A 23,013-nucleotide genomic window follows, 5' to 3' on the forward strand; every position below is an offset into this window, starting at 1 on the left:
GAATGTGATGAAATGCATTAACAACTAAATCATTGCAAACATTTAATGTGCATTTAAACCTAAAATATATTATAACTGTGTTATTTATTTCATATTAAACCGCAAACTCTACACGACATTTCTACACACAATACGGAAGAGCTGTTTCTAATAAGAGGAGGGGTTTATGCAAATGAAACACACCTGAAGATGTTACTCCCAGTACTTGCGGAAGCTCACTGCTCAAACATACAGCTGTCGCCTCGGCTCCAGACTCTTCTGCTGACATTACCTTAAAAGGAAGATTTACCCAACAGGTAGGCATAATATATTTATTTGTAAGTTAAGAAGCGAATGTATTCTTATCGATGATGTTTTTGTTAATTGAGAAGCATTAATTCCTGATAGTTTCCTGATACAGTCACCTTTCAGTGCATCTGATGTTGCTATTAATTATTTACCTTTGTCAAGCATCTCTGTAAGCAGCTTTAATTGATTCAGGGTAGGTATCCTGGGTGTATATGCACAAAAAAGTATATAATGCCTTCATTTTTATATATATTATCATTTGCTTTATTTATTTATTTTGTTGTCCATTTATGATTGCATTATTCTAATTTACAATCTGATCTGCTGTAGCCCAGTGGTATTAAAAAATGCATCAGTATCTCTATAAACATTATATAATGCTTTGCAATCATGATATCACTGTATTAACCAATAAAATGCATTTTATATAAATTACGTCAGCAGGGTAACTTTTACCTTATTAACTTTAACCTTGTACTATTGTCTACTCCTGAATGACATACAATGGCAAGTCTTAGAGGACCGGTAAGTGTAAAAGTGTAAGTGTGAGAGAGACTCCGCCCTTTCTGATTCTTCTTTTTTTCCAGTGGGGGTGGAAATATCTGCCTGATGCATTACCGGGAGAACAGGTTGACTGTCGAAGCATTAGAACTATTTTGAGATGTAGAAAAAGTGTTCTAGACTTATAGACAGGAACTGCCTTTGTTCTTTCTGATGGAAGCTGATGATAATGTATTTCATGGGAAACAAAGTACAACACCCTTCCTCTATTTCATTTATTAAAATTAGACCATGTGGAACACAAGTATGCAAAATATGGCTATTGCATATAATTATAATAGTTGTTTTTTTCCAACAGCACCATGGTGTACCACCCTGAATTTGAGAAAGCAGGAAAGCAGACAGGCTTGCAGGTATGGAGGATTGAAAACATGGATTTGGTGCCTGTCCCTCAGAGTCTTCATGGTGGCTTCTACACAGGTGATACCTACCTCATCCTCAATACCATAAAACAAAAGTCTGGGAGTCTACAATATGACGTTCACTTCTGGATAGGTAATACTGCTGTTAACGTAAATCTAAGTTGTCCACTGTGACCACTTTTATTGAAAACTTGTTTATGAACATTGTTAAATGGTATCTCCAGGTGATGCATGCACAACGGATGAGAGTGGGGCTGCTGCTATCTTCACCATCCAAATGGATGATTTCCTTGGAGGAAAACCCATCCAGTACAGAGAGGTCCAGGGATACGAGTCAAAAACCTTTGTAGGCTACTTCAAATCAGGCCTTAAGTACATGGTAGGTAGAGTTAATCAATTTAAAATGCTTTGATGCACAAAATGTATTTGGATACTTAGTTCATAACAAAACCACAGATGTATTTTTACTTATCAAACTATTTTTTATTTCTTCAGCAAGGTGGAGTTGCCTCTGGATTCAAACACATAGCTTCTGGTGCAGTGAATGTGAAGCGAGTTCTCCATGTGAGTGGCAGACGTGTAATCCGGGCCATTGAAGTACCTGTGAGTTGGGACAGCTTCAACCAGGGTGATTGTTTCATCCTAGACTTTGGACAGGTGAAATATGATATGAATTAATGTTCTGCTTCTTTTCTCTTTTGCATTTTATCATAATGTATTCATGCTATTTCTCTTATACTTGCATCAGGAGATATACCAGTGGTGTGGGTCCAAGTGTAACCAGTTTGAAAGACTGAAAGCCACCAATGTTTCCAAAGATATTCGTGATAATGAGCGTTGTGGGAGAGCAAAACTTTTTGTATGTGAAGAAGGATCAGAGAGTGAGAAGATACTAGCGGTTAGTATAATACAAGGTCACTCATTTTTGATATAGGTTAGTGCCTTAAGGCTGGAATACACTGCACAACTTGTAAAATCTGAACAGCTCTTAAAACACTAGACATGCATCAGAACTGACCATCATACACTGATTGACTGAGGATCACACTACTAGACATTCAAGTTGTTCTGAGTACAACAAACTCAAGTAGAAACGTGCCTCAATTGTTCTCGTCACAGGACTAAGGAAAACCATATGCATTGTAAAATCGACTAAAAAAATGTAACTAAATTAAACTAAACTTGCTGACTTCCTCAACTGGCGTTGACTCTTCCAGTCTACAAATTGGGGGAAAAGTCATGTAGTGTATTGCAGGCTTTAGTAAGTATTCAGTATTTTGTTTTGAATAAGAGTGCTGTACAATATTTGATCAGATTCTTGGACCAAAGCCTGATCTTCCTGATGCACAGTCTGAAGACACGAAGACTGACGCGTCCAACAGGAAGTCGGCCAAATTGTACAAGGTACAGTAAGCTATACTTTAGCTTTTCCCTGAGAAATTATCTTGAAAAATCCACAAAATGGGTAACTCTTGTCATTATTGCTCAGGTGTCAAATGCCAGTGGGACTATGTCTGTCACTTTGGTGGCTGAAGAGAACCCTTTTTCCCAAAGTGAACTGCAGTCCACTGACTGCTTTATCTTGGACCATGGTTCCAATGGCAAGATATTTGTTTGGAAAGGTCGGCTTAGCAGATCATTCAAATTTATTCAAAATTTACATCTTGGGACATGCCTAAATGTACATCTTAACCTTTATTACTTTAATAAAACAGGTAAAGAGGCTAATAAAGAAGAACGGAGTGCAGGTATGAAAGCTGCTGAGGACTTCATAAGTAAGATGGGCTATCCTAAACACACTGAGGTCCAGATCATCCCTGAGAATGGAGAGACTCCTCTTTTCAAACAGTTCTTTAAGTTATGGAGTGATACAGAGCAGACAAAGGGTATGGGACAAGCCTATGTGCCCAACAGAATTGCCAAGATCAAGAAAGTGCCCTTTGATGCATCATCTTTGCACAAATCAGAGGCAATGGCTGCTCAGCATGGAATGGTAGATGACGGGAAGGGGGAGATAAAGGTAAACGTCTTCTGTAGTTGTGTAACAGTTTGCAATTATCAAGTGATTTTTAAGTAGACAAATGAATGGACAATTTGTCTTGTTTCATTGCTTTGGAAAGATCTGGCGCATTGAGGGATCAGACAAGGTTCCAGTTGACTCATCCATTCATGGGCAGTTCTTTGGAGGAGATAGTTACATCATCCTGTACACCTACAGGCATGGGGGACGTCAGGGGCAGATTATATATATATGGTAAGAGCTACAGACCTACTTCTGGATTCCATTCAGTCCTTTATGAATCCTGAACCTGCAAAATAAACACTGAATGCCTAAGGAGTTGGTCTTAAGCCAAGGGCTTTGTCTGCTCATGTTACACAAGAACACTCGGGTAACAGAACACAATGGTCTTTGAGTATTATCTCTTAGCCCCACCAGGCTGGGCCTCTGTTCGTCAATAGGATGAGTCATCACTGCAGAGGTTCATTACATTTTGTTTATGTCCACAGGCAGGGGGAAGAGTCCAGTCAAGATGAAAAAGGAACTTCTGCCATTCTAGCTGCCCAGCTAGATGCAGAGCTTGGTGGAAGTGCTGTGCAGGTGACACTTGCTTGGTGCATTTAATGATTACAATATTCACCTTCTACATGTAGTCTAATAAATTCTAGACCAGAGTTGTCCAAACATGCTCTTTGAGGGCTAATGTCCTGCAGCGTTTAGCTCCAGACTGCCCCAACACACTTGCCTGAAGGTTTCTAGCAATCCTGACCTTGATTTGCAGGTTGGCGTGCTTAATTGGAGCGGAATTGTTTGACACATCAAAACAAATCAGTAACACCAGCTTGAATGTGCATGTTTATTAAGGTGCGAGTAATTCAAGGCAAAGAGCCCCTTCACCTCATGAGTATCTTTGGTGGGCAACCAATGGTGGTGCACAAGGGTGGGACTTCACGAGAGGGTGGCCAATCGCAAGCTCCTGTAGTCCGCCTTTTCCAAGTGCGTGCCAACACTGCTGGGCACACAAGAGCTGTTGAGGTGAGTCATGAGTGGAAGTGTGGTTTAGCTGTACCATTGTATGATTTGTTTTTGTCTATTGTTCTTCATTTGAAAATGTATGCAAAATTGGTTCTCCTTGGACAAAAGTTGTTCACTTTGCCTGAAACAGGTTGATGCTGTGGCCTCCAGCCTCAACTCCAACGATGCCTTTGTTTTGGTGACTCCTTCGGGCTCTACGCTGTGGCTGGGTCAGGGTATAAGTGATGCAGAAAAGAATGGAGCCAAAAAGCTTGGCAGCATTTTAGGAGTGGACCTTTCAGAGATATCAGAAGGAGCAGAGGGAGGTGGGTGTACAGTCATTGGTAGAGGAGTGTTTTAATGTATTTATTTGACATTGCATTAAAAATATAGAAGAATCCTTCTAGAACAAATATTGTTCAAATTTCTACATAGATGACTTCTGGAGCACTCTTGGAGGAAAAGCAGAGTATCGCACCTCTGAAAGGCTCAAGAACAAAATGGACACCCATCCTCCTAAGCTGTTTGCATGCTCTAACAAGACAGGACTATTCCTTGTGAGTTTCCATGTTGCCAAGGATGTAAACACGATTGTAGTATTTAAGACGGAGTTCCAGAAAAGTCAATGTTCCTCACTATTGATCCAAAGAGATGTGGTTTAGTTTAATTATAGTCCACTGAAATCCATCCATACATTATCCAAGCTGCTTTATCCTCTGCAGGGTCACAGGGATGCTGGAGCCTTGATCACTGAAATGCCTGCTTTCATAGTTCACAATTTTTGTTTGTTCTGTACCAATCTAGATTGAAGAGGTGCCAGGAGAGATGACCCAGGAGGACTTGGCTCCAGATGATATCATGATCCTGGACACCTGGGATCAGGTAAACCTGTATATGTGACACTTGCAATAAAATACACTCTAAAGAAAATGAAATCTAATGCCTTCCATGCTTGAAATCATTGTCTCCTAGGTCTTTGTTTGGATTGGAAATGAAGCTAAAGAAGATGAAAAAAGTGAAACTTTGACTTCAGGTGAGAAAACCTCCATGTTCTGCAACATTGTAGCTGCTTTCATTAGCTAATGATTTACCGTTTTCTCCTACTTTAGCGGTCAAATATATTGAATCGGATCCTGCCAATAGGGACAAGAGAACTCCCATCGTTACAGTGAAGCAGGGCTTTGAACCTCCGACATTCACAGGCTGGTTCCTGGGTTGGAACCATGATTTCTGGAGTTCTGACCCACTGCAACGGGCCATGACTGGTTTGAAAATGTAATCTAATAGCTTGTCGGGACAATGAGACAGGGTTGTTTGTGTTCTTTTGATCTAATGTAAAATGCAAATGCTTCAAGCTGCCTATAAACACTTCATACTACCTAACATTTCTCAACTGAGATAGACCGAACATTGTTTACCTTACTCATCCCTGTTTTACCTCCTTATGGGAAAGACAAAAAATGTCCTTGTCCAGAAGACATTTAAAGGCATTATACAAATTCTGTTTATTCAATGCTTGATCAAAAATAAATGTATGAACAGAAGAATAAAAAAGGAACTATCAAACATCTTAAACATGTACATTTTCTTTACAGTGGTGGAATATTTAGCGTGTTGGTTTAAAGGAATCATTTTTAAGGTCTAATTATCCGTACAAGTGATCATAGTTCAAGTTTTGTCCTCTTTCTGGCCACTCTCTTCATCACTGTCACAGCAATCATCGTCATTAATGTCCTGAAAAATGTCAGATATAAGAAAGCTCTGCTTCTGCTCAACCTTCAGCTCATTGTCATCAAGGTCTTCACAATCTTTCTCCAGGGCTGGCAAGATTTTCTCATAGAGGAAGTCAACAATGTCTGGAAAAACATGAACATGCAATACATTAAAATAAATTTAGTAGGAAATGCATACTCTAGTCACTACATGAGCTAACATGTGATGGGTTTTTACATGAAAAAAAAGTTTTTACTGCACACCAGACATATTCAAGTCTCTGACCAAGAGTCAAGTCTTGAAACTTTACATTAAAGCAAACCAAGTAAATTGTTTACAAGGCTATGATGAGTGTCAACTATTTTTAGGAAGCCATCTTTGGTGTACAGTACACTATGGAAAACAGAAGAATGTGCTGAAGTTACAATTGCTATCTATAAGTTAAAAAGCTAAATTCAGCAATAATGTGGAATTTATGAAAGCACTTACCTCCAAAACACTTGGCCTTCCAATCTGGCACATAGCAAACTTTAAGCTGGTGCCACTTTGCTTGCACATGTGCTGGAGGAACATCCCTATGAGACAGAGAGGACAAAGACGTGACACCAAGCTTGTTTACACCTGCAGAATCATCATCATGCTTGAACAAGCAGGTGCATTATTCCATTTACTTGAATAATGTAACCTGTGTAATTGACCTCAGATGCCATTTACCCAACTTAATTAACTCCTTAGGGACATTTCTTTATTCTGGATCTAGCAATCTCACCTACGGTGACCGGGAGGGTACATGTTCGGTTCACTTATTTTTGTCGTGGCCACAACATATAAACTCATGGGAACGTGATATTAAGTCGTAGGAACGTCATATTAAGTCGTGGGAACGTGATTATAAGTCGTGGCCACGAGATCATTTTGTTGAGGTAACGACATCATTATGTCGTGGCCACGCGATGCAAAGTCGTAGCCTCGAGATCATATGTTGAGGGAACGATATATTTTTCTCGTGGCCACGACTTAATATGTTGAGGGAACAGCATAAATTTCTCGTGGCCACGACTTAATGTTTCATCCGTTTCTCGTGGCCATGAGTTTTTTATTACATGTGGAGGCATCCGGGACCGTTCAACTGGTCAATGATGAATCTGAGTATTTCATTAAAGCCAGCAAATGTGTGACGAAAAAGCCCATTAAATTTAAGAATGTGCTTCAGGTGTCTTTCACTTATAACGTACCCATGTCTTAATGCCAAAGACCGCACTATATCTTTATATGACATTCCTAATTTAAAGTAAAATGTTATTTCTTCTGTCATTTCCATCTCTGCTGTAGCCCAGTCTATGGTACGGTTACAGTATTGGCTGCTGTGGTTCCCTCAACATAACTCGTGGCCATGACAAACAGATGTCGTTCTCTCAAAATATGAAGTCGTGGCCACGAGAAAGATATATCGTTCCCTCAACATATGATCTTGAGGCTACGACTTTGCATCGCATGGCCACGACATGATATCGTTACCTCAACAAAATGATCTCGTGGCCACGACTTATAATCACTTTCCCATGACTTAATATGACGTTCCCACGAGATATTATGACGTACCCACAAGTTTATATGTTGTGGCCACGACAAAAATAAGTGAACCGAACATGTCCCCTCCCGGTCACCGTACTCGCCTTATTTATCTCTGATTGTTTTAAATGCTTCCAATGTTCACACACCAATCAAATTAAGACCTCGTAATGATTCATGGTTTTTAACAAATAAATATACATATATATATATATATTACACTGTTAAATCTATAATTACGATCCTATAGGTTTGTTATCACTGATCTTATATTACAAAGCTGTCCTTTGTGTCCACTGCTTCAGTTATTTACAGGTTGTGGTATTAGGATACATTCACATGTCAGAATTACCATAATTATTCATTTCCAACTAGAAAAACATTTCAAGTCACATCATGTCAAAACAGCCAAAATGGTAGTGGCCTGGAGGTAGCAACTTCTACACATTTAATGAGCCAACCTGGTGGGACCATTATTACATAGTTAACTAATGTGGTGTCAAAGACTTCTGCATTGGTTTCTATGGCAATGAAGTTCAGTTGGTAGGTATATGCCAAAAACAACAACAACCGCAACATGGAGGGCTTTGCAATACAGATGTTGTCTTATTTACAACATGACAATGTGCAGTCGGGCAACTGCGTCTTTTGAGGCAGCGGCAAAAAGGTGGCTGGTATGAATGACTTTATTCCGTATGGTTGTCTCCACTGGTCTAAAAACATGTCTTCGTTATATTCTCATTTTCTGCACGTCTGGCACTTTGCAACAACACAACCTTGTTTCTTATGTGACTTTCAGCATGTTTCCAATAACATCGTCTGATGTTTACGTTTTACGTGGCGTGACAAAGTCACAAACCACGCGAAATCCGATCAGAACAGGCAGACTGAAACGGATTTCCAGAAATGTGATTTGAATAGGATTTCACACCACATATGGCATATCGCATTTCATGTGATTTTTTTTTGCCATTCACACTTGCTAAATCTGATCGGATTTCAACCGGATATGCACAAAAACTGGATTTGGACTGACAGTCTGAACGTAGCCTTAATGATACAGTGTTAGAATGTAGGACATTTTACTACAAACAACCAATCAAATTGAACAGCACTTGCCTCAACAGGTAATTATGTGCTTTGTGTAGTCCCAGCGCTTGTCTGAAGTTTAAAATCATTGGTTACCCGTAAGCCAATCACATAACGTTTGGTTATGGCGTGTGTTATGCGCATGCTCAGCCGCATCTAACTTCCACTGTAAACACATGTATGATGCGAAAACAAAACCATCGAGCGAAATACCGGAGTGAACTTGGCTGTGAACGACTTTTGCAGATTATGTGAAGTAAATCTACGCATCCACGGTACAATCAGCGTCTACGTCACGGCTCTCAGCCCGCCCTCTGTTCATTGATTGGCCGGCTGTTTTCAGGCCGGAGGAAAACAGAAAGCTCTGACGCTGTCTCAGACTGAGTACAGAAGCGAAATGAAATTGAGCGGAAGTACGAAGTCTGACGTAGTCAGGCTAGTTTGAGCAACCAAAAGTGTACATAAATGTTTATGTGAGATGTTATTCATTTAGGCACATTGGGGTGTGCAACAAGATGATAATAGATTGTGAATGATTAAAATGTCTCCTCGATCTTCATTTACACCCAGAAATGAAGATTCTGTCATCATTTACTCATCCTTATGTCGTTCCAAACCGTAAAACTTTTGTTCATCTTCAGTGATAAATTAAGATATTTGTAATGAAATCGGAGAGACAACCACTACAACCACTTTGTTGCTTCAAAAAGTTCATAAAGAGATCGTAAAACTAATCCATATGAATTGAGCGGTTTAGTCTAAATTTCCTGACGAGACACGATCGTCTTATGTGATGAACATAAAATTTGAACATATTTAATTTAAGGCTTTTATTCACATATAAACTATGATCAGCAAACATAAACAGAGGCTCAACCAAACATACTTGCTTGACGCACAAGAAAAAAACCTCATTGGTTCACCGTTTACTGTAACTAATGTGTGTTAATGAATGTATTTATGTGAATAAAAGCTTAAATTATATCTATTCATCAAATAAAGCGATTGTGTCTCTTCAGAAAATGTGGACTAAACCACTCAATTCATATGGATTAGTTTTCAAATCTCTTTATGAACTTTTTGAAGCGTCAAAGTGGTAGTTATGTAGACTGTCAATGGAGGGACAGAAATCTCATTCTTCATGTGTTCCGAAGATGAACAAAAGTCTTACGGGTTTGAAACAACATGAGGGTGAGTAATGACAGAATTTTCATTTTTGGGTGAACTAACCCTTTAATATTTTGAATAAAGTCAAAAATTAATAGTGTTGGAATCCAAAATATTAAATGCCATTGATCACTATTTACTGAGTAATCCACTGTTTTGTGGAGGGGGGTTAGATTGACAATTTTCACCTGAGATTTGGAGCAGAATTACAGGTGAAGGGTTCGATTCCGGAATCCACTGTTGCTTCAATGTCTAATGAGTGATTATAATTAAGGTATTAATCAATAATCAATGTTTATCCTTCTACATATTAAATTATTTTAATGACTTCTTCAAGCTTATGAGTTTACTTAGTTATAGAATTATATGCAATGTGCTCTCTTCCATGTTAAAACATAGATTTACTCTTCTAGTTGACCAAGACAGCCGAGGTCACTGGGGTCATTTCAGCCTGTCTACTTGACCACTACTTAAAGCATTTATTTTACTTTTCATCTTCAATCACTAGAGAATAATGACGAATATTGTCTGAACCTCTCAATGAGAGAAAGAACATGTTATTAGTAGGCTTATGTTTTGGGAAAGTTTCCTGTTTAGAGCAAGAGCTTGACCAACTCCAACCTTGAAGAAGCTGTGTATTTGTGTGTGTGAGCGCTAGTATTCTTTGTTACAGATCAGTATTGGTGAGGTGAACAACTGGCACCCTGGGAGACGGAATTACTTGTTTTTCTCGACAAGCTGGAGCCTTGAAACGACTTGAAGTTCTGTGACTTCGGAGGGTCACTTCGTGCCTAAACCAGAATCCGGGTGTCAGCCGCATAATCGATGGAGATATGCTTCAGCGAATCAGTCCATGTGTGGATATTTTTATTTCTTAGCCAATCAGATTAATTCAACCTGAAGTAATGACGTAGATGAGTGACTTGTGTAAGGTATAATTGCTGTGTAAGTGTAAATGTATGGCATGGGCGGCCTATGAACTCCTTGTGAGTGTTGAAGCTGACTTCTGCTGATGAAACTGCAAACTATTCTTCACTAACATTTTCTTCAATTGACTTAACCTCTGACTCCGGGTCATCATTCATCATATCTGGTTCTTGGGTCTTTAGCTGTAAATTCCCCTACACAGGTGTAACCCACATTTGGTTTTCGACCACTGAAAATGGGTCAAGTTTAACAATAGGCACATAGAGCCACATTGAGATCTAAATTTATCTGGGGCTTTAAATATATATGGCCTTAAAAATAAACACAACAAAAGAAAAGTTTTTTGAGAACCAAAACCTAAAAGGATATTGAGATATCTTTAATAGGGTACGTTTTGAGTTACAGGCATGCCAACTTGCAGGAAAAACAAAAAAACAAAAAAAAAACATGAAAAGTGCTTCTCCCCATTTTTTAACTGTCACCTTTGTATTTAATGCAACAAAGATTGCTAAAGACAACATCATTTACTAATAGTCCAATTTTTCTCTGTGTAAAAATATTTTTTTTCTAAAGTCATTTTCACCCCCCTGTAATTTGGCTTTAAATTTTAGATGAGAATTGTCATTTTGACCCTCCTTTACAAAATAGTGGATTACTCAGTAAATATTTATCCATGGTAGAATTTTTTTTTATATTTGAGCCAGGGATCTCTGATTGACTTGACACGAAATGGCCCTATTGTGGTTATGCTCACGTTACATTACAGTTCTTTATCATCACGAAAGTTCTGTGTTGCACACCAAGTGCAAAAACAGAAAGCCGTCTGAGACAATTCGTGCTGTTTCTTTTGCGTCTCATTGCACTTAAACTGTCAAATACAACAAAACAAAAAAATCAAATATATCTATGCATCTCTTGAAGTGACAGAAACTTAAACCTGCTGCTGCATTATTGTTAATCAAACACCAAAAGAAAACGAAAAATCACTTTTTACTCTTGGAATAAGAATCAATGTACATTTCATTCATACAGTAAAAACTATAGTTTTATTTTTATAATTGCTTATTCAATCTCTTACTTGAAATGCATACTGTATTTCTTACTTCAAAATACATACTGTACCTGATTTTTTTATTCATTTTTTTTTTTTTTAAACGCTTTACTTACCGCTTTAAAATTGCTTTACTGAGTGTCTTTGTTTTTATTGGTGATAAATAAAATTATGAATCGCAAAATAAGATTTTGGTCATATTGTCCAACCCTTACTTTTGCCTCAATGGTCTGGCATTCTTTTTTATTTATGTTTAAGGTTCTATTTTTTAAATGGGAAATTAGGCGGTACTGCTAAGTAACTAACAATTAGTCTTGCAAACCAATATGAAAAATAACCGTGCCTGAAAAAACATTTGTTATATATTTTTGCCATTTCACCCACCCCAACTGCAAATAATCCTCACCCGAATACAGCAGTGAGATCATCCCAGTCGACATCCGTAACATCCTCCACTTGCGTTTGATACATTCTGTGTAAATAGATGATTTTTTTTGTTTTTGTAAAAGCAAGGTAAAGAAAAACAGGATAACAAAAGCTAAGCATGCAAAAACAAGATCTCTTACGCTTTAATGAGTCTGATTTTGGCCTCCTGAGCTTTCCTTCCCCTACATAAAGTCCCTGAGGACATCCGTACAGCGAGTATGTTCAACCTTAGGCGTGAAGGGGAAAATTCAACAATGTTGATTATACAAATAGAGAATAACTTAAAATGGACCACCATTTAATATAAAAGTGTTTTAAATGCCTCTCTCACCATTTCTCTCTGCATTTGCTCCAACATCGAGTTTTAACCTTCAGTGCAATATTGAACCAAGGCAATTTTTGGTAGAGCATTTCTCTACTGACTCGTTTTGGTGTTGTGTTATTTGGCAACTCAGATTTCAGCACTGTTACAATATGGTCTCGCACAGCCCTCAAAAGTCTCTGCTCCTCCTTTACGGACCACAGTCCACTTTTTTTAGCTGTGTGATGAGATGATATACAAAATGACCAACAGTCACTAAACCTGAAATGTACATATTTGGAAATTTTTAAAAGAGCAATTAGACTTACCAGAGCTAATTTGGGAAAAACGTTTCTCAAGAGAAAAAGAACTTCGACCAGTCAGCTCAGAAATCTTTCGCCAGTTACTGCCATGTAATGTATGATACTTGAGCAATGCTTTGATTTCTTCTTTTGTAAACCTTTAAAGAAAAGGAGAAAAAAAAGCATGGAGGTTTGCAACAAAACTAAATTAAAAGGCATAGCAGATAAATTTTTTCAAACCAAATGACTTTCAAAATTATACTTTAATTTACCTTCCCTTATAGTTTCTACCATCAAAAACTTTCGTTCCACGGGTAAAAACATCATGACAAGACCTGGGAATTCCATCCGCTGTTCAAATTTGATTTGGAAAAAAAGATAAACAAATTCTTTAAGTAACAAAAATGTTACATTTTCATTATAGTTTCTTATAATGTTCAATATGTACTTAAATATGACAAGTTTATGGGACTCCAACCAAACACAAAAATTCTCTCATCATTTACTCATCCTCATGCTGTGCCAGATGTATAGGCAATATACCAGTAGACACGATTTACTGGTAGAAATTTGTCAACCAGTAGAGATTTTGGACTATCGTCTCTATCGCGGTTACGCTCATGTGATATTGCTGTGCTGCGCCACCACAAAAGCTTATCATTTGAATGCCTTGCAATTTAAAAACAAGTGATATTAAACCATTTATGCGCAATAAGTAGTGAAAGAGGACTAATTTCAATAAATGCGTACATCTGAGAGACTGTTTCTGAGCGCACACAGCTGAAATGCGCGCACATAAAGCGCCTCGGTTCCCTGAGAGGAGGGAACGAGACACTGCAGCAGTAGCTAACGCTATGGGGAAACACATTTTCTCCAAGAATACTGAAGTAGAGGCCGTGATTGTTACTGTCTATATTCATTAGTATATATCCAGTTTGGGACGTTTATTCATTCTATAATTTATTCATTCTCAGCCAGCTAAGATGCATCTCCGCAGAAGTTGATGTGCCCATATGCACGTTTCATACGGATTACATAATCAGTAGGGGTGTAACGATACACGTTTTCGTATTGAACCGTTCGGTATGCATTGCAAACCATTTTCGGACCATTTTCAGTGTAGTAACACTAACTGTAACCATGGAAGTTTGCCAGGAATAGTAAAATGCTTTCCAGAACGTCACACATCTTTTTCTAGCACTTAAGTGTAGGCAATGTTATTTTTAGTGTGATGACCAAAACTTTTGTTCATCCTTCAAAGATTACCCCCATTTATAAAACTAAAAGTTTCAAGATGTAGGAAAACTCACACTTATTTAAATAAATAAAAAAGACATTCAATTACCATTGTAACCAGTAGGTGGCTGCCATTTCCACTCCCAAATATAATTTTTTTATTTGTTTTGCTTTTTAATTCTTATTTCAACATTATGAATAAAAATGCTGCCCTCAAATGTTAATCTGGAGCCTTGCAAACTTAAAATAAAAGTTAAGTCTTCAAGTTAAGTCTATTTATTACCAAGACATTTGTCAGTAATAAAGTCAAAATGGGGGAAAATGTGAATAACTGCACTGCAGGCTGATTTAAGGTGTGCCCCTAAATTTACTGCTTGTGTGCCTAAAATTTTCAAGTCCCCTGTACATGACAATAGGCTACACCAGTGGGAATACTTCAAACATGTCAACTCATTTACGCTCACATCGCCCCAGTGTGTCAATAACTGGAACTAGACGAAAACAAGGAGAAACACACACATTACAAACTATCCCCGCAGCATTTAGTGGACAAACTCATCTTTATGAAAATAAATAAATAAATTGCAAATTGAGTAAAAGCACACTGAGTTTCATATAAAAACAAAAATTATTTTCTGTATTTGTTTATAACTACTAGAATATTACATTTCATTTTTTTTTATAAGGAGCTGTTTTTGTTTTATATATTGCTAAGAAGACACCCCAGAGGATGGGTCAAGTATAGCTCCATCATTGTTCAAAGTAAAAAAAGATCATACTTTATAATGTTAGTTTTAATTATTATTTTTTTTAAATCAAGGAAATTTTCCTGGCATTTCTTTCTTTTTGCTGTATCGAAAACGTACCGAACCATGACACCACTGCCGTATCGTATCAAACCGAACCGTGAATTTTGTGAACTGTTATAATAATCAGATAATATTTGTTTTCGTTTTTTGTTTAAAAAAAATGTTTTGTTTAAAAGTAGACATTTCAAGCTTTCTGCAGTTATATTTTTCATGTATGTGAGGCAAGTGTATGCTAAGTTTCAGTTTATTTTCGTGATGCACTTCAGTTCACAGAGACTGCAGAAAGCTCATCCTGTTTGTTTTCTTTATTTTACAAAAATGTTGTTTGTCATTGTGAGTGTACACAAATAAATTTAGACCCATTACAGTTTCAATGCACTACATGATGCATTACTCTTTTCTGTATGACCAAAAATGTTCTTTCTAACGTTAACAGGAAAAAATGCAAGTGATCGCACGGGCGCCTCCATGTCATGCAGTAAGCACGCTAATAGGCTACTTTGGCTTCCACACTCCACACAAACACTTGGATATGTGCCTAATAATAGCACACACATATCTAGGTTAACGTTAGAGCCAGCAGCCATGTAAAGTGCCTGTTATTTAAACTGCTGTTTACATGTTACACCTGCGCTTTACTAGAATCACCCTCGGTGCTTTGATTCTGGAACTAAGCATGGTCTTATAGTGCTGATATTTAAAGATTGTCAGTGCCATTCACTAAGATTAATAAATGCTGTAGAAGTATTGTTCATTGTTATTCATGTTAATTTTAGTGCTGTAAACGTCAACGTATTAACGCATGAGATAAAACATTTCCAGTTTAACGCGGATTAATGAAGCATCCATTTTTTTCTATCATCCTTTGGCTAGCGTTACATTTTATGATCAAGCTCTTATTCATGCAATTCGATTATTTATTGATTGACAGCACTAGTTAGTTTCAAATTAGTCTCAGCCTCAGACGTCACGCCCACGGAACGTTGGCTAAACGTCTGATGCATATGGTACACTTAACTGGAAGCACTTCAGGAATGTCGAAGTCGTCATCTGATTGGTTGAATTTTATCGGATTTCCGGGGGCGCGAGTGTCGCGTTTATTTTCGGTCCACCGGGAAACAAAGCGCAAGACGTGTGATTACGGACGAAAAACTGTTGTGTTTACATGAGTGACAAAGAGCATTTATCAAGATCAGCTAAACGTAGGATTCTCAAAAGTATGCGTGCACGAACAGATCAATGACTTACTGCTTGTTTTCTTCTCCTTCTTTGATTTTCTATGCTGACTGACTTGTTGCACGCCGGTCTGTTGTTGTGGGGACATTTCCACGCCCCGAAACGTGACGCTGAACGAAACGAACTGTAATTGGTTGTTTGACATGTCGGTCAAACGGCCTTATGGGCGGGCCTTGGCCAAAGAAAGCTGCTATGAATTCCAGACCTTCAGCCGTCAGTCTGAAGGTCTGGCTACGCGAGACTAGTTTCAAATTAACTACAAATGCATTTATAAAATGTAAGTTTAGTTTAATGCACTATAGTAACTAACTTCAATGAACAACTGTTTTTACAAATACTAATAAACCCTATAAAAAAAAAAATCATATTGTTAGGTCATGAAAGCTAATGCATTAACTAATGTAATAAATGGTAGCTTATTGTTAAGTATTACTTATGAAATTTACATGACATGTTTCTCTAGGCTCTAGCTAAACACACACAGAGACACTTGACCTGTAATGTTTTAATTAATATATATTAACATTTAAAAGTTCAATACATTTTCATGAAGCAGCCAATACTGTTAATTTTTGTAATACATTTCAGCACTATTTTCCTTTGAATGTTATGTTTTGATTCAGAATTAAAAAAAAAATTAAACTATCGGTTAATTAATCGGTTATCAGTAAGTACTGCCCAACTTAGTTATCGGTAAAATCCAATTTCAGTCGACCTCTATACTTGAAGCACTAGAATTCTTAGAGTTTACATTGCACGTTTTTCAAAGTCGTCAGATCACTGTTCTTTTCACACTGCACGACTATCTGGGGTAGCATTCAGTTGCTGTTGTATGCACATACACTTAGTAGAACACCCTTTTGCTGTTATGACCTGCTGCAAACGAGATGTAACCAGACACCAGCTTCGGGCAGCATTCCTGAGGAATCTTAGCCCATTCCTCATGAGCAATGGCCTCCAGTTCAGTAATATTCTTGGGTTTGCGTGCTGGAACCACCAGTAGAAGATTTTCTACTTGGTTCAAGTCAGGTAACTATTATGACCAATGTAGAATCTTCCAAGACTACTTCTAAAACCAAGCCTTGGTGGAATTTGAGAATAGAATAGAATAGAATAGAATAGAATAGAATAGAATAGAATGAGGCATTTATATAGCGCTTTCATATGTACTACTGTACACCCAAAGTGCTTTACAGTCATATCGGGGTCTCTCCTCAACCACCACCAGTGTGCAGCATCCACTTGGATGATGCGACGGCAGCCACAGTACAATGGCGCCAGTGCGCTCACCACACACCAGCTATAGGTAGAGAGAGGAGAGAGAGTGATAGAGCCAATTCAATGTAAGGGGATTATTAGGAGGCCATGATTGGTAAAGGCCAATGGGTGGAATGTGGCCAGGACACCGGGGTTACACCCCTACTCTTTACGAGAAATGCCATGGGATTTTTAATGACCATAGAGAGTCAGGACCTCAGTTTTACGCCTCATCCGAAGGACGGTGCTCTTTGACAGTATAGTGTCCCCGTCACTACACTGGGGCGTTAGGACCCACACAGACCACAGGGTGAGCACCCCCTGCTGGCCTCACTAACACCTCTTCAGCAGCAACCTGGTTTTCTCAGGAGGTCTCCCATGCAGGTACTAACCAGACTCAGCCCTGTTTAGCTTCAGTGGGCAACCAGTCTTGGGCTACAGGGTGATATGGCTGCTGAGGTTTGAGGTATGCTTGGGATCATTGTCCTGCTGGAAGGTCCAATGACGCCCAAGCTTCAGCTTCCTCACTGACGGCATGATGTTTTCTCCTAGAATTTCCTGATATACAAAAATAATAAATAAATAAAAAAACATTTGCCTTCTACACACTGCAGGTTTCCAGCGCCAGAGGATGCAAAGCAGCCCCAGAGAATCACCGAGCACCACCATGCTTAACTGTAGGCAGAGTTTTCATTTCAGCATATGCTTCATTCTCCTTCCTCCAGACATACCACTGATCCATAGGGCTAAAAAGTTCCAGTTTTATTTTATCGCTCCACAGAACAGAATCCCAAAACTTCTGTGGCTTATTGCGTTTAGTATGCGCCTAACTGTGCAAGCTGAAACCTCAGTGCCTGTTGCCACCAAATCTTGCAGGTCTTTTGCAGTCACTCAAGGGTTTTTATGAAACTGCCTTCTCAGAAATCTGGTTGCAGCCGCTGATAGCTTCCTTTTTCTGCCCCGTCCAGGTAGAGTAACCACTCTACTGAGAGTAGAGTAGAGTAAGCACTCTCCATGCTTAAAGTAAAGCATTCAGCAACTGAATGCTACCCTTTAATAAACTTGCGAACTATGCTTCCAACGGTGTCTCTAGGAACCTTTAATGCCTTCACTGTCTTTTCGTATCCTGTTCCTTGTTTGTGAAGGGTGATGATATCTAACTTTTTGGACCATTCTTTTGACTTAGCCATATTTCTAACATGCAGTCAAACGTGACACAACAAACCTAGCCAGTTCAGATATTTCATGTGTTCTAACTCAAGCACACCTGGTGCAACCAGCAATGAAGCCCTTGATTAGTTGCATCAGGTGTGCTTGAGATAACACCTGTTTTGCAGATTTGTGCTTTTGTGAGGGATTCTATTCAGGGGGTTGAATAATTTTGAGACTACAGAAGTCATTAAAAGTTGCATTTTCAGTTGAATTTGGGCTTGGCAGACGTTGACTTGCATTATGTGAATCACCAAGAACCAGTTTCAGCTTACTGTTCTACTGAAGAAAAAAAGTTGCATACATCTCGAATGGCCTGAGGGTGAGTAGAACAGCAAATTGAAATTTTTGGTCGAACTATCCCTTTAATTCTCCTTGCTCCTGGATTAAACATTGTCAAAAGTTACCAACTAATCTGAACACCTGACCGATGAAAATGCTACAGGAAATCTTATTGACTAAGTGAAATGCACCAGAAAGTCTTTCAACAATCAAAGGTGTATCTTTAATTTCTTTACAATGTAAATGTTAGAAATGTTTCGGACTGGGGCATCTGAATGATTTGTACATCATATAAATAACCTAGTCTGTTTAACTGTTTACAGGTCAAACCCCTCTGATATTCAGTGTTGCCATTTCGAATACCTCAACTGAATTGAGGTAATTAGTTTTATTTGTTCTTATTTTATTACTGACCGTTTACTTGTCTTTTTTGTAAATTCAGTTCAGTTTGAAATCTAGCTTTGTTGTGCTATTGCAACAAAGTTACCCTATTGCAAAGAAACAAATACACAGTGTGAGCAAATGTTTAAGTAAATCGTTTAGAAGTTAGTAATTCCAGTATCGTGAGCAATTAATGTACTTCGTCAAATAAGGTAAAAGTGTGTTTTGTTGCAAGTAGCTATTTTCTACATAGATCTACTATATACTATGTTCTTTATATACTTTATACTCGTTATTATGTACATGGACCAAGGTGAACATATTTAGACAACCATGGTTTGCTTTTAGGCAGATGAATACATAAGTCCAGTACAAACGTTACTGCCGCTCGTCAACGGCTGCTGTCACAGTTGCTAGGCGACAAGAACAGTCCTCCGTAGGCTAGACCATCCCATTTAACAACTCCTGGTCCGACCTTCATGGACTTTGAAGACGTGGCCTTTGAAGTCGGAGTCCTTCGAAGGATGTAGCATTTATATATCTTCTTTATTTAACACGCCTGAATCAGATCATCAAATCATTTGAAAAGAGCTACATGAACTGAACTAAGTGTGTCAGATAGATAAAAGAGTGATACAAAATGTGCAGAGAGGTGGGTTGACCGGGTTCAGATTCGATTTATGTGTCCCATGGCACTCTTTCCAGAGTATCTGGTTTGGTTTCTATGGCAAGGGTGTTGTGTTGGTAGGCATACACCAAACATTTTTTAAATGTTGTCTTATAATATGCCAATACGAAGCCGCAGGGCTGGACGTCTAATGAACCAGTGGCAGAAACATAGGAGGCTGATATGCACGGCTTTATCCCAAGCTGCTGTCTCTGCTGGTCTCAAAATTCAAGAGGTTTGCAGACCAGGCCGATTAGCAGTGACTGGTGGACTCGTATGGTACCCGGATTTGAATAGGGTGAAATTTGAATAGGATTTCAAGCCACATACGAAAACGGATTAGTAAAAAAAATTTTTTTTTTTTTTGCCTTCACACTTGCTAAATATGATCAGATTCCAAACGGATATGCACATAAATTGTAATTTGACTGTCAGTCTGAAAAAGGCTTTGATTGTGTGTCTACAAACAAGGATGATAACCATGGAACTTTCAAAAACAAAATCAACATCTAAATTACAGAAAAGTAGGTAAAACCAATGTGATTGAGACTCACCAATCCTTTCAAAAAACCTGTAGACCTTTTTCAACTTTGTCAATTCCCATTTCTCTTCTGGAAACATTTTTGGATGAAAGAGCTTGGTAGCATCTTTCACTCCTGTGAGAGCGATAAAATCTTCAACATTCTTTCTTAACCTTTCATTTTCTGCATTAGAGAATCTTCCATGTCTCAACATGATGCCTGCAGACATAAGAGTGAAAGGCAAAAATATATTACTTTAACATAGACAGTATTGTAATAAAATAGTACAATAGTGTGTGTGTGTGTGATATATATATATATATATATATAATATATATATATATACACTGATATAAATAATAATGAAAGCATCATTACAAGCATGCTTAAGATTGACAAATCAAAAATACTATATATCATTGATATAATCAGCCTACCTTGCTTTTTGAATTCCTTGAACCTTGGCAGGTCATACACGATCATTTTATTGATTTCAGATGGGTCTCTGGATTCTATTTTAGGACAAAATTCTTTCAGTTCATTCAGGAGATTTGGATCAACTACTGGTTCTTCCGAACGGTTTTTCTTTTTTCTGCGCTTTAAAGTACCAGTTAGTACGGCAGGTGAGTCACTTTCCTGATAGCTTATGCATGGGACTTCCTGAGGTTCTGTCGTCATGACAGACTGTTCTTCTTGTGCCATATGATCACAGTTTATCTCGGTTACATTTGCTCGCTTTTTCTTTGCTTTAGCAGACTTCTCTTCAGTTGAACCCTGCCGTTCTTGTGATCCTGCTGTGGGTGTTTTCACGTCCTTTACTTGATGCAGGCTTGTGACACCACCATCCATCATTGAAGCCTCCTCAAAGATGACAACCTCGCCTCCTCCATTCAATTTTCTTTTTTTCTTTTTACCTGTATGTGTCTGCAGACTTATATTCTCCAATTGTCCAGTGTTTGTTTTCTTGTGCTTCTCAGTCTGCATCTTTGAGCTTTCAGTGAGTTCATGCAAGTTCCTGTTTTTCTTTCTCTTCTTCTTCACCTTTTCCTCATTAAAGCGGCCCATTATGTTATCACGCAAATCTGACTGCATTTCATCCATTCTTTAAAAAGCAAAAAACATGACGAGGCAGAAAACAGAATAACGTGTTTTTCAAAATACAACTTGACTCTCTGACACTGACAGTCTTGCACGTGTATCGCGCGTCATCCGCACATCCGATTAAAAAAAATCACATTAAAAGCAATATTACAGGATGGAAGTGTAAATATGTTTAGCAATATATAGGTATAAAGCAAAATTATTCGTTGCCTAGAAAACTTTTGGCGCAATGTTTTCCACGCGGACTCTTCCTCCTCTACTTCTTTATCGCAAATTACAAAGTGCATTCAGTAACATTGAAGGGTATAGTGCCACCTTTCAAACAGGAGAGTCATTACACGAGAGTCATTAAAAACCTATTTTTTACAGTCTATGTTACAAACATTAGCTTCCCAAATGTATGCTAGCTAGCACCATACTGTCTATGGCTAGCACACATCAGCTGAATAGCACCTAGGCTGTCCATAACACTATTCCTACTATATCTGCCTTTTAAAGATATAACAAATGTAAGTATACAGGATATGTTATTCAGAATTCATCCAGTATCTGCTTAGTTCTAGCTCAATGTTGCCAATATGTGTGTAAAATGTTGTCTCAGTTTTAAAATGGTATTAAAAATATAATATACATACAATCATTATAATATATAGAGTGGTTAAAACGTGTCATGTGTGACAGTGTCACACTACAATAAAAATGTAATCAGCAATACAGTAGCTATTAGTAATACACATATGCATGTTCAATTAAAAAGAAGCACTCTGTTGATAAAACTATAGCATATATAGTTTTCTTCCAGTGCTATATATTCGTTTTCATATCATATTTCCCCCACTAACTACAGAATAATTGTAAAAATGTAAAGTTTTTTCATAATTATAGTATATAAAATATCCATTTAGCTATTACCCATTTAATAATTTATTAGTTTGTCAGAGTTTAGACATATTCTTTTATTGTAGCTAATATGTAACCTTGGCATCACTTTGTCTACTTTTTCAGACAGCAATTCATTTTAGAGAGTTGTTTTTGTATTCTTAAAATATAAAAGGCAAAAGAAACAGAAAAGAGACTAAGAAACAGATATACAAACTAGTTATTGGTAAAACAAAAAAGAAAAGTCAATAAAACAAAATTTAGACACAAAACTAATTTTAAAAATCAAAATAAACTCTTTATTTATTTATTATTCAGAGTAGATATTTTTACACCCCCCATGTACTTATTTATAAGACTTCCCTTTTGACCACCACCATTTGTGAATGTAATATTTATTTGTTTAGAATACACCCTGAGGCAACAAACCAATATTTGTGTATGATGTTGGAATATACCAATATTTTATGATGGATATATTATCAGGGACCCCTAAGCTCCAAAAAAATGATTTTGTTTCCCCCCAATTTTTTTTTTTTGTTGTTGTTGTTTTGTTTTGTTTTTGGTTAATATTTGTTTAGAATACATTACGTTTTCCAAGGTCTCGTAGTAAAAGAGTAAAACATGCTTTTGTAAACAAACACCTATATAAACGTAATAAAC

The 23,013-nt window shown here is 37.7% G+C and overlaps 2 protein-coding genes across 3 annotated transcripts; one reads left to right on the forward strand and one right to left on the reverse strand.

Moving 5' to 3' along the window:
* The first annotated feature begins 68 nt into the window (after positions 1–68).
* On the forward strand, positions 69–5,796 carry gsnb (gelsolin b). Of its 2 annotated transcripts, XM_084113890.1 has the most exons (16): positions 69–296; positions 1,148–1,344; positions 1,436–1,590; positions 1,707–1,868; positions 1,960–2,109; positions 2,526–2,615; positions 2,701–2,833; positions 2,927–3,231; positions 3,332–3,465; positions 3,720–3,810; positions 4,075–4,245; positions 4,376–4,550; positions 4,660–4,781; positions 5,029–5,106; positions 5,197–5,257; positions 5,334–5,796. In XM_084113890.1, exons 2-16 carry the CDS (start codon positions 1,152–1,154, stop codon positions 5,501–5,503), a joined length of 2,190 nt encoding a protein of 729 aa, XP_083970016.1. In that variant the 5' UTR covers positions 69–296; positions 1,148–1,151; the 3' UTR covers positions 5,504–5,796. The 2 variants fall into 2 exon arrangements, with proteins under 2 accessions (XP_083970016.1, XP_083970015.1); XM_084113889.1 differs by having other exon boundaries at positions 184–296; positions 2,701–3,231.
* On the reverse strand, positions 5,705–21,763 carry ttf1.6 (transcription termination factor 1, tandem duplicate 6). The gene is made up of 9 exons (XM_084113891.1): positions 20,808–21,763; positions 20,404–20,589; positions 13,045–13,123; positions 12,800–12,930; positions 12,501–12,708; positions 12,310–12,396; positions 12,150–12,215; positions 6,427–6,512; positions 5,705–6,080 (listed from the first exon to the last, which is right to left on the reverse strand). The coding sequence occupies exons 1-9, from the start codon at positions 21,469–21,471 to the stop codon at positions 5,893–5,895; spliced, it is 1,695 nt and encodes a 564-aa protein (XP_083970017.1). The 5' UTR covers positions 21,472–21,763; the 3' UTR covers positions 5,705–5,892.
* Positions 21,764–23,013: the final 1,250 nt, after the last annotated feature.

The sequence above is a fragment of the Abramis brama genome (assembly GCF_963993115.1).
Source record: "Abramis brama genome assembly, chromosome: 5".
Classification (NCBI taxonomy): Eukaryota; Metazoa; Chordata; class Actinopteri; order Cypriniformes; family Leuciscidae; genus Abramis; species Abramis brama.